Raw genomic sequence first — 16,510 nt, forward strand, 5'->3', positions numbered from 1 at the left:
GAATTTTGTTGTTGTTGTACTTGTGATTATGGTTTATTACAATGAAAGGATATAAATTAAAGTCAACAAAGGAAAAAGGCATATGGGATGATATCCAGGAGTAGCCAGGTGTAAGCTTCCAGTTGTCCTCTTGCAGTGGAGTTGCACAAGGATTCACTTAATCCTCCCATCAATGTGTGATAATACGTATAAAGCATTGCCAACCGAGAAAGCTCACTGAAGCCAAACCAAGGCAGGCATTAGACTTTGCCTGCTGTCTCTCATATCTTGAGGTTCCTGGGCCTACCAGGAAGTGACAACTTTTTACTCACTTGCTCTAAGGTTGAGAACCCGCAAAGCCAGGCATTCTATACACATTTTCAAATGTGACATTCTAGTCAAAGCCTTGGTAATATAACCAGTGTTTTAGTTGTATCCTGTTAAAGAAAACAGATTTTTATTGAACTTAGATAAATAACCATATTGCCATAAAAATAAGAATACTCACAAATAGTTTGCAAATTCTGGAGGGATCAGGTAGACAGGAAAAGTAAATGTTTTGATTTTTAGTTTACTTAAGTATGCTTTACAAAATTGCTGTAAGCTATAGATAACTTTTAATAAAAAGTATTCTTAAATCTGGAAAAAAAAATTAAAAGAACCAGCAGTGTTTCAAAATAAAGAAGCCATAAAAATCCATAATTCTTCTTCATCAGTTCATTCAGTCTCATGTAACTAATTCTTTTTCTGATCTTGGTTAGCAGTTTCACAAACCTTTCAATTTCTTCACTAAAATGTAAGAAATGTAGTCAATGGTGTAAATTGAAAGATGTTATGTTTCTCTACTTGTCAGAGTTCTTGTCGTTTTTTTCCATAAAATTCCTTGAAGACACAACACATTAGGCTTATAATTACTTGCAAATTGCTTTCAGAAAGAGTAACAGAATAAAGCAATTAACTGTGGATGTCAAGACTTAAAATGGCCATGGCTGAAGATCTGATGAGACTTTTCCAACTGACAAAATTTGGTTATTTCTATGGCCTATAACAATGTAAAATAACCAGAATTATGAGTGATTGCATTTATACCAGACATATCCGATTTCAAGGAACTTTATAGGGTTTTGGATCACATTGATAATATCCATATAACTCAAAGAAGGCCAAACATCACTTCTTGTTCTGACAATGCTTCCCATATAATTTAACCTATCAGAGAAGCCCAGTTGACTTTTAATATCCTCTTTTATAGACCCTTTGAAAAGTTCCAGGGTGCTTTGGAATATCTCGAGTGTCTTAGTTTGAGGTCAAAAAGACTTAATTTTTAGGATTTGATTTTGGGAAGTTTGTCACATAACAAGCATTTAAAACAGTTAATTAAATAGGATCATAAATCATTATGAAATAAAACTAAAGTGACAAAAGATTTCAGAGGCACAAAACACAAGAAATTGTTTTGATAAAACACAGAATCTGTTTCTAGGTCAGTTACCTAAAAGGTAAAGAAAAACCTTTCACAATTTTCTATTAAGGTCACATTAATGCTCCACGAAAATCCTGTTGTTTCAACACAGAGGACCAAACTCTAGCCTTGCATCAGTATGCCTTTGATATTAATTAATTAAAACTTATGAATAGTTCCCTTCTAATTTTAACAACTTGATCACACATAATAAAACATTTTTTTTCATGAGATTTACTTTCTACAACCTTCAACAAGTTGCATAAACCTTCAGTTTTTGGTCCTGTGCTTCCTCTTTTTTAAAAATTGGCATTCTACCTTAGGGAAAAAATATATATATCATTTTGGCCCCACAAAGTTATAAAAATACATCCTCATACTTAAAACTTTTTCTTTGCATCTCTCTTGTTTTTTTGGCTCCTTGCTGCCTTGTTTTGTTGGGAAAATTTGAAATTAATTCTTTCAGTAGCTTGCCTTGCTTTTTAAATAGTATCTGCTTTTTGCATCAGTCTTGCTGTTAATCAACTGCTTGCATTCCTCATTTCTGTAACCATGCTTGCATATCGCCTTAGCTGCTGCCTTGACCACATGAATTCTGAGAGAACAAAACTTACAGCTCCCTTCACCATATGAGTGCTGAGAAACTGAAACCTAAAACCTGGAAGAGTTTGTCTATATAAACCGTGTAACACTTGAGCTTGGGGCTCAGATTTTGGAGCACTAGGTCGTCTGGGCCTGCCAATGTAATGAAATACCTGACTCTCCAACCCTCTGAGTGCCAATTGCTTCTCTGTTGAGTCTGTCCCACAACAGTTTCTGTTTTCTTCCTAAATTTGTATTTTGAAACAGTCTTTAAATAACCTCTGATTTAGATAAAATTGTTCCTTTTTAGCAAAAATATACCCTCATGTCTTTTTACAATTTCTTACCAAAAACACAGCTTACTTTCCTTGTACACTTTGAATACAGAATTGTTTCTCTTTTTTAGTAGTTTTAATTACATATATTAATTGGAATGTTTAACCTTCGGTAACCTTAAATTTGTGAAAACTTAGTTTGTAATCCATTTTGAACTGTTTGCCACATATTACATTTTATGAATCTATATTTGATAATTTCTAGAAACATGTACTTCCTCATAGAACAATTTTTTTCATATTTACTAACAGACCCAGATATATATCTTTTCTTGTTCATATAAAAGCAAGATGTCAATGTATATAAACTTTAAACTTATGCTTAATAATTAATGTTTTAGTATTTTAACTTATTTAGAAATGATTCACACATTTTATGAGTATCTATTTATTACTTAATTTTATCTTAAAGTACCAAGTACCAAAAAGATTTTTGAAACCATGAAGAGTTTATACATAAATGTTTATGCCCAATTTACTTATTTTGAACACCTGTACTTGAACTGTTCATGGAAATTCTATGAAATACTAAACAAAACTAGCCATCATCTCAAGTTATATCTCTGTCAACCATTTTTACAACATGCGGATGTTAGGTAGTTGCCACCTAAGCAAGAACCCTAAAGTGAAGTACGTGGGTGTTTTGGTGATTAGAAGAAACAGCTATTTTCATTAACTCAAAAATATTTAGTCTTACTTACCTAATATATAATCAAGTGACATGAACTAAAAAGATTTTTTTTGGTAAAATATTGTTTTAAGCAGTTAACTTTTTAAAAAAGACAATTAGAGCTCTTTCATATATTTTGGTACAAAAATATCACATACACGTAACACATGTATACATACAGACATACAGATAGACCAGATCTCATAGCTTTAATTAAAATTCTTCATTTGTCAATTTTCAAATAGTTTCTCTTCCTCTTTTGACTATTAATCTTCTGATTATCTATTACACTGCCCCAGACAATTGCTAGCCAGGCAACTCTAAATTTGTACTTCCATAAGGATGACTCCCAGATGAAACAAGGTAGACAACATACAGAACTTAGATCCAACTAGTATTATTTACATAAAGAAAGGGGAAGGTAAAGGCCCAAATTAGACAACAAGGCTAAGAAAAGCAATTTAAACAAAGATGAGGTTTGTTTTGTAAACTTTAAGTTAATGTTCTTTCCTTTGCAAAAGTTTCCAGTGGTTAAGTGCAGAGAGGAAAATGCCTTTACAAATGGAGATTTCCTTTGTAGATGTAAATTTCTTTTATAAAAAATTTCAAAATAGCTAAATGTCAGAAAGTTGTATTTTGGAGATTGATTTAGTTCTATTGGCAGGTTTTTTTTTTTTTTTTAATTAGCTTATTTCTCAATTAGATTACTTACTTCAGGACAGAGCCCTATAATGAATAAGGCAAAGAAAACATTTTCTATGTCTACTTGACCTGAGAGCCTAACTTTTAAAAATATTTTATCTAGCTTTCTTTTTGCCTTTGGGGTGGGATAGTAACTAAGGGAAAAGGTTGGTAAATTTCGTTTTCTCATCTATTTGTCCATTAGCTTTTCATTTGGTCTTCTGTATACAGCCTCTTAAAAAGGTAATAAAAAGTTTTGAAATCTTTTTAGAAACTTCCAGGTGAGCCTCATTTGGGTTCCCTTATTTTTAAATGCACTTTAGCCTTTCTACAGTCCAGAGCCACTCCAAAATCAGCCAGAAGAAAGAGACACTTATATAATGCCTTGCGAGCAGGCAGCAATCGGTCTAGCTGCAAATAGGTTACAACCCATATTTCTGTCTGGCCATATTCTTGGGGCTCCCAACTGAAAGAAATCACATTAAGGGGCAGGTAACAGGATAATGTAATTTTACAAAGGAAATATATTCTGGTTTTAGGGCATGAATGAGGAGGGGGTAAGTGAGTGGTGGTGTTGCAATAGCTGGCAGTAATGTTAGTGGTGTTTGTAAGGCAGAGTGTGGGCAGCATTGAGACAAGAGGAAAAACATGGGAAGGATGCGAAGGGTTAGGGAGCCAAAAGAATTTAAAGGGTACATTGCCACAGTGAAATTGCTAAGAAGCATCCTACTGATAGGAGGTAAAGGAGTGCCAGGAGAAATCTTCCTACAATGCTACACTCTTTTGGGGCAGCACTGGCCAATCCTGTAGCAAGTACTAGAGCAAGTAGTAAAATAAAGGTTAGGGACATGGGGTGATATATACTCATCATGCCCCACGATTGCAAAATCCTCAGGCTTGGGCCACACTGGAGGTGGCAGGACGAGACCAATCTTGGAGCAGCTTTTGTATGAATGTCTTACAGCAACGGGCTTGCAAGAGTGAAAGGATTTGGGGCCATGTAATGGGGTGGGGGGAAATGTGTGGAAAGGGATGGAGAAAGACATATAAAGCCTTTACAGAATTATGTTGTATAAAAGGCTGAGATAAGTTTGGGAGAGGAAGAGCTGGGGCTGTGAGGAGAGCAGTTTTTAATGCTGGAAAGGAAAATGGGCCAAATACCAGCTCCTGACTAATGCTATCTGGGGTTCACATACTCCAAAGCTGGCTGCCTCTAGGGTCAAGCCACCTGGGAACTGCTTCAAATGCAATCAACCAGGCCACTGGGCACAGGCCTGTCCTAACTCCAGGACCTCTCCCGGGCCCTGTCCTCACTGCAAACAGCCAAATCATTGGGGGGTTGATGGTCCCACTCGCCAGAGAGGGAGTGGCCCAGTCCCCAACCCACAGCATTTGGCTTCACGGCCATTCTTACTGGAACTTCTTGGATTTGCCCAAGAGGAAGACTGACGATGCCTAGGGCCCAAGGCCCCCACGGAGATCACCACATGTGAGCCCAGGGTAACTCGTAGCAGGTGAGCTGATCTCTTTTGTCATCGATACAGGGGCCACTTACTCTACCCTTCCTGAATATGCAGGACCAACAACCCCATCCTCTATCACAATAGTAGGGGTCACAGGATCAGAATACCGCCCATGGATCACTTAACCCCTTTCCTGCACCCTACATCACACCCAATTCACACACAAATTTTTAATAATGCCTCAATGCCCAACCCCCTTACTGGAATGGGACATTCTTTCCAAACTCAAGGCTGCTCTTACCCCAAATACTTTAACTCCAACTACAATACTCCTGCTACAGGCCACCCCAGACCTGGCCCCTAAGACCTCTACCTTCCCCTATCCCCCAAACAAAGTTAATCCTATGGTATGGGACACCTCTTCACCCTCCATCAAAAATGCTTTCTTTTCCATCCCTTTACACCCCACCTGTCAAAACTTGTTTGCCTTCACTTGGACTGACCCTACTACGCGTCGTTCCCAACATCTCACCTGGATAGTGCTACCTCAGGGGTTTTAGGATGGCCCCCACTTTTCAGCCAGGCCTTAGTTCAGGAGCTTCCTCCAACTTCTAGTACTTTAATATCCCACAAAGCCCATTCATTTTCATTTACAGCAATTAAAAACTGCTCTCCACTTTGAGGGCAGCCCCGGCTGCTGCTCTCCACTTTGAGTGCGGCCGGGCAGATTTGTTTTCTTTAATAAAGCTTGATCGGTACCCGGCATTTCGGCTCGCTTTCTTTCACCAACCTTTTGGCTGACTGCTTGCGCATGTAGGCCTGATAAATCACATGCCCCCAGCTTATGGAAAGTCAAGTCAAATTCTCAGAACAAAGAATGAGGCAAACAGGAAAGCAATAGAGTTCATGGAAGGAAAGCACAGTGTTATTCACCTGGAACGTACATAATGGCCATTATAATTCTGAATTATCTTTAGTAAGATTTTGCCACCTTTATAAATAATTTGCAGCATCTGGGGCCATAATTCTTATACATGAAAAAGGTAGGCAAACTAGAAGGCAGACCTTTAATAATATCGGATCTTGGTTCTCATAGCTGAGGTTGCTTTGGCTCTGAGATCTCCTTGACCACCTTATCCAGTGATTTTCCAGTTTCTTTCTGACCCAGCCAGACACTTGAGGTGCCTCCTTACCTAAGAGTGCAAGAAAAAAAAGAACCCACATACCTGTGAATTCTGAAAGCCAGAGTTCACACCCCCTGTCAGTTACCTTTAAAACTGCATCCCTTTTTGCCAATGACTCATGAGCCACAAACTCAAGCCTTGCCACAACACAAACTAAGTCTTTGTACTCTATGGTCAAATGCCCTCTCAAAGTACAAACTAACCCTTGGTATTTCATGGTCAAATTTTCTCTTACAGCACAGTGTAACCCTGGGTACTCCAAAAGCCAAAGAGATCAGGGAACTCAAATGCAAAGAGAGCAAAGCTCAGATCTGAGAGAGTCTTACAGCTCTCTGGGCTCAATGAGGAAGACAGTGGTTCTCCAAAAAGAGGGGCTAGCAGTGCTTTTTCTGCATTCCTCAGGGTCATTAGCAGTCTCCTTCAGATTCCTTCATGGTTGCCAAATCTTTCAGAGGACGAAATTTTAACAAATTTAGATTTCATTTGGCTTTATTGCAATTCTAGAATCAGGCAACACTTTATTCCATAAAATAGAATTCATTTTTCAACCATATAAATGAGGCTTCTATTTCTACTGCCCCATGACCTACCTTTCCATTATCAGCTTACACTCTTTCTTGTCCTTATTTTACAGCATTTGCCTTCATTGATCCTTTCCCTCTTTTCATGGTACTATTTTTTTCTTGCATTTCTTCATTCTCATCTAATACGTTTCTCTCTTCTTATGTTTGTACTCACAAAGATTTTGCCCTTTGCTCTTTTCTCACCTTCGTCTACCAGCTCTCTTGGGAAAGCCCATTTACTTTCATGGTTTCAAATATTAAATGTTGACTTAGAAGTATTTAAGTCCACACGCCTTTCTTGAATTTCAGACCCAGGTACTCATATCTTACTTAGTGTCTCCATCTCAATGTTACGTGGAACTTCAAAATTAAAACATCAGGGATTGAAATCACTACTTCTCTTTTTAGACCTGTTTTTTTCTTCTTTAGAATTACATAAATAGAAGAAAAAATTTACCCGGTACACAGTTATTTGGGTATGCTACTTGAGTTTTTCTATCTTCTCTCATTCTTTCACTGTCCATGTATAATTCTGGCTAAGGCATATTTATTTTATTTCCTTAAATAATTTTTATCTGTCTCCCCATATCCATTATTTTTTCTAATGCTTTCACTTATGATTTTCTTAATGGCTGCTCTTATTTCAAACATTGACCTTTCATTTTTTACACTGCTGTCAGAGTCAGTTTTCCACAATGCATATTTGGTTGTTACTTTCCTGCTTTAAACTCTTTAATATTTTCCTAGTTGCCTCTCTAATAAAGTCTAAATTTTTTCTGTGGCTCAGTCCTCTGTGATCTGCCCCCACTACCCTCTTATTTCTTCCACTTGTCCTCTCCATGCTCTGGTCATACCAGACTATTTGCTGTACTCTGAATTGGGAGCCCAGTGTCATGATTCTTCGTGGTTTGTGACATCAGTGAATAATCTAGGATCTTGTAGGTACTCAGTAGACCTTGAGTGTATGGGTGAATGAAGATTATGTATTGGAAGATGTATAAATTTTAGAGATTGTAATTTTATTTGCAAACATGATTGTAAATGTGATCTTTTTTAATGGTGTTGTCTTTTAATTGGTACAATTAAACAGTACCTAACATTTTCTATTGACTTTACCCCTCCGTTAACTTAATTTTGATTTACCTCTTTGGTGACAGATGATAACTCTGGCAATCTTATGGTATTTATTTTAGAATGAACACTGTATGCATATTATATTTTTCTGAGGTTTGCCAAATTTTATGATGATTACTTTTCCTCAGAGATTTAGTGGAGGATAATAAATAATTTAAAAAAATTATGCAGACAGTATCTCCATTATAGGCTGCAACCTTGTTTAATGTTCAGAAGAGAATGGAGACAGGTACTGTAATATATAATGGTATTAAAACAGATGTTTTTATTTTCTTTTAAGGGAACAGACAGAAAACTTTCTACTACTCAGGACAAGAATTACAATATATTTATTTTATTCACTCAGTTTGCCTTGTAGGAAGATTATTGATTTATACACAAGGCAGAAAACTATTTCCTGTAAAGCTGAAGAATAGAAAAGGTAAGTGCAACTCAGAGGAATGGATATGTTACGAAATGGTAAGGTTTATATGCTATGGATTATTCAAACTTGGCAATGTGACATGGTCTGTTCTAGATTACTTAGCTATGTATCTTTTAGTTTACTGATGGCTTATGTACCTTGAAGTATTTTTTTCTTTTAGTTTTCAGTATATACTTCTTCCTCCATGTACAGTTTTTTCTATTCTCCCAGCCTTTAATGCTTTTATTTCTCTCTGCCTTTCAAAATCCTAGACATACTTGAGGATCCAGATCTGAATTCAGAAATAGAAGATCTGGTTATGTTCTTGCTCCCCTATAAACTAACTTTGATCTTTTGGGCAAATTACTTAACCTTTGTTGTTTAATTTTCTTTATCTGTAAAAATGGAGTAAGGATATCAGTGATGCTGGACTCATAGAATTTTTGTGATCACAGAGTGAGGTTTGAGAATACTGTTTTATAAACTGCAAAGCCTTGTACCGTTTGATATACTACCATATTATTTTTACCTTAAATCTCATTTAATTTTTCCCCATCAAACTTCAGCACATGCTGTTAGTTATCAATCCTGCTTCCCTTAAAACTTTAAGTCTATAGTAAGAATGTAATATAGAGTAGGGATCAACAAACTTTTTCTGTAAAGCATCAGACAGTAAGTTTTTCAGGCTTCATGGGCCACATACCGTCTCTGTTGTATTTTCTGTGTGTGTCTGTGTGTGTGTGTGTGTGCATGTGCAGAAAAGATTTTACATAGCAGGCTTGAGACTGCTATCCTTAGAAAGGCCTGCTTGCAAGTTTGGTTCTTGGCTGGCATCTGGAACTTGGATTTCCTGTTATTTGCAGAATTGATAAGAGTACCTAAACTGTTTTTATACTGAGTACCGTGCCTAAACTATTTGTGCAAATAATGTGATTTAGGCTGAATATATGCTTTCCTTCTGGGAGTTTAGAATATTGGTATGTGCTAGGCAGAAGGTGCTTATGTGCTCAATCCCCAGTAAAAATCTTGGGCACTGAGTCTCTAATGAGCTTCCTGGTAGACAACGTTTCTCAAACTATTACAACTCCTTGCTGGAAAAATTAAGTGTATTCTCCATTGGGAGAGGACACTTAAAAGCTTGCACCTGGTTTGCTGTGGACTTCACCCTATGTACCTTTTCTCTTTGATTTTGCTTTGTACCTCTTTCTTGTAATAAATTGTAGTTGTGAGTACAGCTGTAGGTTGAATCCTGTGAGTCCTCCTAGTGAACCAACCTAGTTGAATCTGGGCAAATTGAGGACCTCTGACAAATTTAAAAAATGTAAAGTTCTTAGCTTGTGAGCCTTATGAAATCAGTTCATAATGACTATAGTTTGCTGACTCCTGTTAAGAGGAGTCTGTTTTGTATTGTTTTGAATACTCTTTTTGTACTGTTTCCTAGTTGTTTTATTTGCCTAAATCCTTTTTCTCAGTTGCTCGTGAGCTCCTTGAGAAAAGACGCATGTACTTCTGTCATAATCCCCGTGGTAGTGCCACATAATTCTAGGCATAATGGGAACTCAGAGAATTAACTTTTGATAAAAGACTGCCATTTTATATGATATTGTTGAACTTTACAAAAATGGAAAGACTTGTGATGTTATTTATTGCAGGTATTCAACTTAAGTTTATATGTCAGACAACAATGTATTTAGCATTTTATACTGACTCTTAACATCTACATTTTGGCTTACCAAATATCATAGGTCATCTCAAAACTGAGTTCTAAGAGGTTTATCTTACTATATTAGCATATGTCAGTATTCACCTTTAAGTTACACATGTGATTTCACCAGAATCTTTTAATGTAAGCTTTTATACAAGGGTTGATAGGTAAATTATAGCCTATGGGCCAAATCTGGTCTGCCGTCTGGTTTGTATGCTGTGAGCTAAGAATGGATTTTTACATTTTTAAATTGTTGAAAAGAATTAGAAGAGTAATTTGTGACATTTGAAAAATATATAAAATCAAATTTCAGTGCACATATATAAGGTTTTATTGGATAACAGTCATGCTCCTTTATTTGTGTATTGCCTATGGCTACTTAGTGCTAAAACAGCAGACTGGAGTATTTGTAACAAAGACCACTTGGCCACAAAGCCGAAGGGACCATCTAGTCCTTTACAGAAAAAAGTTTGCTGACCCCTGTTCAACAGTGCTATATAGAAAGTTAGTTGGACCAACATAGTGAGCTGAATTTTACTATTCATAATTGAATAAACTCAACCAGCCATGAACTCAAGCAGTCAGATTTATACATCTTCCCATGGTATGTTTATATTAAGTGATTGATTCAAAATAAATGTCAAAACTCTACATATAGCACCTATTGCATTGCTTGCCTTGCCATCTTTTAACTTACTATGTCTAATTTGTTCTGGAGTCTTCTGTCTTGGATTATAGCTCCCTTCTGCTTGATTGTACCATAGTGTCTATGAAAATGCAATCTCATAGGTGGATGGAAGCTCAGTTAAGTTTTTCTAAGTTGTATGGGTATGCTAGAAATTAATTTTCTTTCCTTTTTTTTTAAATTTTTCCTTTTTAAAGATTCAGTATCCCTTACAGATCTGCTGGTTCTGTTTACCCAACTTATCTGTTATGCACCAAGTTGTCCAAAGATGACATCATCAGCACATTTAGGTAATTCTGCTTCTATTTTAAATAGAGAAGTAGAAAACATCTAAAAATGTGTACATATTCTATTGTCTAGATGTTTGGAGTGACCTAGTTTGGTAAATAGGTTTCATTAAGATATACAATATTATTTATAAGAAATTACATTGGTCCTGAAGTAAGCCATGAAATTTAATTTTGTTCACTGATGTTTTCAGATGTTTTTAATCTATTGCCTTTTTATTTAGAATCAATTTCACTGAGAATTTTAATGTTCTTCTTTATTAAGATCAAGATGTTCTCAAGAAATGATATTAAGGGAAGTTGGATTGATAGGTACTAATGTTTTTTTTTTTCTATTTTCTATCATTTATACTTTCCAGCATGTTTTGATCAGCTCTCTTGTTTTGGCTCATATGTAAAACTTCAGTCTTTTCTTTTATTGAAGATTAAAAACCAACAAACTTCATGCTGTTTAGTAAAATGCCTTTTAGTCTTATGGCGGTTGACTGGCTTAGAGAAATGTTTTAAAATACTAACATTTAAAAGATAACTTATAGTTTTCCCTTTGAATACCAATAAAATTTTACAAAGTAAAACACTTAATAACAAATAATTCATAGACTCATAGTGTTCTAAAACTGGGAAGTACCCTGGAAATGCTGGCACATATTCTGAAAGGAACTCTAGTGAATCAAAGAAAAAAATGGTTTTGGCCGTTATGTTACTGCTATAATATATCTATCAACAAGTAGGTTTTTTATATATGCAATTATAATAACCTTATGATCCTAACAGTGGTTCTCAGACTTTTTCCTGCCTTTACAGCATTTACATGTGTGAAGTACTAGCTTAGGTTCCCCAGTAATATGGTCCTACAACATAACTATGCTTCTTTTATGATAAAAATCACCCCTCTTTGTTAAAATAACTTGGTAATGTCGTGGTTTACCATCTGATAGACTGTTTCTGTCTTATTTACTTCTCTGTCTACAGTGTCTAGTACAGTGTCTGGCACATAATAGGCACACAGTAAATGAGATGATTGGATGAATGAATGAATGGTCATATGCTCATCAATAATATCTCTCATTACAAACAGGGTTTCTCATTTGGAGATGGCCAAAAAATCACTGAAGTTTTAAAAAAATTTTTCAGGTATTGACTTGAAGTCAGCATTTTCATGGAGTATAGACTATTGAAACATAAATTAAGAACTTTGATGTTTTAGTATTGTATCTTACTAGGACAATCTCACATTAAACAGTATCGTGCAGACATTAGCTCAAATACCTGAAAATGTTAATTTATGAAACTAAAAGTCACATTTATTTCAGTGACTACATCAATCATGTTACATTTATATATATTTGTGTTTCCCTGTGCAATTTTAAAAGAAATTCTTAAAAATCCTCATTATTTTTGTTGGTTTTGTGGTAACGCTAGAAGTATGCTAGTCTCTATGAAAGTCCGTGAAAGCTTCTGTTGACTTCAGTTTTCATTTTTTGCCCATGATCTTGTCTTAATGACTCTCATTTAATTTTCTGCTAGGCTCAATACCTAAATATGGTATTTAAGAAAAAGAATACAAGTGAATATGAACAAAAGTGTTTTTAGGAGGAGAGAAGCTGTGAGTTTGCTTCAAACCATATCCTCAGTATCAAGTAGTGATTTAATGTCTAATAGTGAATGATCTTATATTCTTATCTTTTGGTATTCATATTTATTGTGATACTTGCTTTTTATTAACTTGAAGATATATTAACCTAATTGAGATCAACCTAAATTTTAGGTTAAAATTTGCTAATACATTATTCTTTGGGCATTGAGTTGGATGATTTTTGAACTATTGAATTAAGTCTGATATTGAACTTTTTGGAATAATAGCTAACACACAAATAGCTTCTTAATAGACTATTATAGCACTAGCTTTAGGTGGATGTATTATAGTACTAACATATGGCCCAAACCATTTTTTTGTTTGATTCACTTGAGTTCCTTTTAGAATATGTGCCAGCATTTCTAGGGTTCTTCCCAGTTTTAGAACACTATGAGTGTATGAATTATTGGGGTGTTTTGTTAGTAAGTGCTTTACTTTGGAAATGTCTATTGATATTCAAAGGAAAATGTATGGTATCTTTAAATGAAAATATTTTAAAACATTTTTGTAAGCCAGTCAACAGCCATAAAAGGCATTTTACTGAAAAACATGAAGTTTTTTTTTTTTTTCCTCTAATCTTGGAATACTAAGTATTTGCTGTTTTAAGTTTTGATTTTTGAAAATATTTTTTGTTTGTCAGAGAATTATTCTCCTGCAAGTATGGTGACTGAAGTTCTTTGGATACTCTGTGACCAAAAAGAATGTACAACTGAATGCTTATATAACAACACTATAATAGAATCACTTCTTCAGCCTATTCATAATTTGATGAAAGGAACTGAGGTTGGTATTATTTACTAAAGAGAAAAAGTCTTTTAACTGGATATTGTTGAATATTCAATGAGACTTTATTTCTCAATTTAGTATCTTTGAAATATTTTATTATGCCATCTTTCCATATATGAATATATTTTGTGCTAATAACAGTTTTTTATTTATTGTTTGAATCATAGTTTATACAGTTGGTTAATTTATTAGTTATGACAGTGTGGGGGGGAAGTACATATAACATCTTGATTTTTTTTTTTCTAGTCAGGCTTAGATTTGCTGATGTGAAGAATTTGGAAAAGTTATTCTATTAAGTTATGTGCCTTGCAAATCTAATAAATCTTGTGAATGTCTTGTTATTTGTTTTAATGGCAATTTTATAGCCTTTTGAAATATGATTATATTCCTGAAGAGTCAAGTCTTTTTTATATTAAGACCTAGTATTACTTTAGAAATTTAGAAATTTAGACAGCTTATATGCAATCCTACTTATGAACCTGTGTATGCCTCTTTATAGTTTGCACACATATTTCCTTATATTACATAATTTAATCATCACAACAGAGGCTGGCTGAAAGAAGTAACTTACTCAAGCTCAAACATTTAACAAGTGGCAGAGTTGGCACCGTTAATTGGTCCTGCTATCTGTCCGATATATCCCTCTACTTCTATGGCTTAAGCTTCTGTGCAATGACTTTTTAAAAAAATAATTTATTTATTATTAGCATATTCATTCTTACAAATTGTGATATTTCTTTATGCCCTTTGCCTGATCTATCACTTCCCAAACTCCCTCCCTCCCTCCCTCCTTCCCCACCATCTCTAGTATCCTTAGGTTTCTTCTCTCCTTCTGAAAGTTCAACTTATTGTTGCGGTCTTTTCTCTTTCCTTCATTCCTTCCTCCTTCTTTCCTTCCTAGCAGCCAGTTATGAGTGAGAACATGTTGTATTTCTGTTTCTTTGTCTGGCTTATTTCACTTAACATAATTTGCTCCAGACTCATCCATGTTGCTACAAATGGCAATTTCATTCTTTTTTTATGGCTGAGTAGTATTCCATTTTGTATGTATACCACATTTTCTTATCCAGTCATCCATCGATGGATACTTAGGTTGGTTCCATATTTTGGCTTTTGTAAATAGAGCTGCAATGAACATGGGAGTGCAGGTATCCCTTTGACATGATGATTTCCATTCCTCTGGATATATACCCAGCAATGGGATTGCTGGATTATATGGTAGCTGTATCTGTAGTTGCTTGAGAAAACTCCATGCTGTTTTCCATAATGGCTGGCTAGTTTACAGTCCCACTGACAATGTAGAAGAGTTCCCCTTTCCCCGCATCCTCGCCAGCATTTGTTATTCTTGGTCTTTTAATAATGGCCTTTTAATACAAAATCAACACCCAAAAATCAATAGCATTTTTATACTCAGTCTTTTAAATACTAATTTTAAGACAAAATCAACATCCCAAAATCAATTGCATTTTTATATTCCAATAACAAACAAGCAGGAAATGAAATCAAGAAAGCAAGCCCATTTACAGTAGTCACCAAAAAAATAAAATACCTGGATATCAATTTAATCAAGTCTAATTGGGTGAGATATCTCAATGTGGTTTTGATTTGCATTTCTCTGATGTTGTAGTGATGTTGAGCACTTTTTTCCTCTACCTGTTGGCCATTTGTATGTCTTCCTTTGAAAAATGTCTATTCATCTCCTTTGCCCATTTTTTAATTGGTTTACTTGGTTTTTTGCTGTATAATTGTTTGAGTTCTTTGTATATTCTGGATATTAATCCCTTATCAGATGTATGGTTTGCAGATATTTTCTTCCATTCTGTAGGTTGTCTTTCTGCTCTGTTGACTGTTTCCTTTGCTGTGCAAAAGCTTTTTGGTCTCATATAATCCCACTTATTTATTTTTCTTTTGTTGCTTATGTTTTTGGGGTCTTATTCATAAAGTCTTTGTGCAGTCCTATTACCTGGAGTGTTTCCCCTATATTTTCCTTTAGTAATTTTATAGTTTCAGGTCTTATATTTAAGTCTTTAATCCATTTTGAGTTGATTTTGGTATATGATCAGAGATACAGGTCCAGTTTCATTTTTCTGCATGTGGATGTTCAATTTTCCCAGCAACATTTTTTGAAGAATCAATTTTTTCCCCAGTGTATGTTCTTGCTACCTTTGGCAAAGATCAGTTGACTGTAAGTATGTGGGTTGATTTCCAGGTTTTCTATTCCATTCCATTTATTCAAGTGTCTGTTTTTAAGCCAGTACCATGCTGTTTTGGTTATAATAGCTTTGTAACATAATTTGAAGTCAAGTAGTGTTAGACTTTTGGCTTTATTTATTTATTTTTGCTTAGTATTGCTTTGGCTATTCCGAGTCTTTTGTTGTTCTATATGAATGTTTGGATTGCTTTTTCTTTTTTCTGTGAAGAATGTCATTGGTATTTTGATGGGGATTGCAATGAATCAGTAGATTGCTTTGAGTAGAATGGACATTTTCACAATGTTAATTCTTCCCATACAAGAGCATGGTATGTCTTTCCACCTTTTTGTGTCCTGTTTAATTTCTTTCAGTAGTGTTTTGTAGTTTTCATTATACAGGTCTTTCACCTCCTTGGTTAAATTGATACCTAGGTATTTTATTTTTTTGGCAACTATTATAAACGGGCTTGATTTCTTGATTTCATTTCTGCTAGTTTGTTATTGGAGTATAAAAATGCTATTGATTTTGGGGTGTTGATTTTGTATCCTGCGACATTACTGAAATTGTTAATCAGCTGCAAGAGTTTTTTGGTAGAGTCCATAGGTTTTTCTATATATAAGATCATGTTGTCAGCAAACAAGGACAGTTTGACCTCATACACTCCAATATTGACTTTTGAAGCTTATCAATAGACTAAAAGTTTTTTACCCTTTCATATCTGTGAATGATTTTACTGGTTTCATCTCCCTTTTATGCCTACTCC

The 16,510-nt window shown here is 34.9% G+C and overlaps 1 protein-coding gene across 1 annotated transcript in view; it reads left to right on the forward strand.

The window, feature by feature from the left end:
• Positions 1 to 16,510, forward strand: part of TBC1D32 (TBC1 domain family, member 32) — a gene marked incomplete at its 3' end in the record, with an annotated part of 152,179 nt that overhangs the window by 26,716 nt on the left and 108,953 nt on the right. The window contains exons 10-12 of the mRNA XM_008589203.1: positions 8,334 to 8,474; positions 11,044 to 11,136; positions 13,410 to 13,552. Coding sequence (XP_008587425.1) covers positions 8,334 to 8,474; positions 11,044 to 11,136; positions 13,410 to 13,552 — 377 coding nt within the window. The remainder of the gene's footprint in view (positions 1 to 8,333; positions 8,475 to 11,043; positions 11,137 to 13,409; positions 13,553 to 16,510) is intronic.

Source organism: Galeopterus variegatus, unplaced genomic scaffold (genome assembly GCF_000696425.1).
Source record: "Galeopterus variegatus unplaced genomic scaffold, G_variegatus-3.0.2 Scaffold5294, whole genome shotgun sequence".
Classification (NCBI taxonomy): domain Eukaryota; kingdom Metazoa; phylum Chordata; class Mammalia; order Dermoptera; family Cynocephalidae; genus Galeopterus; species Galeopterus variegatus.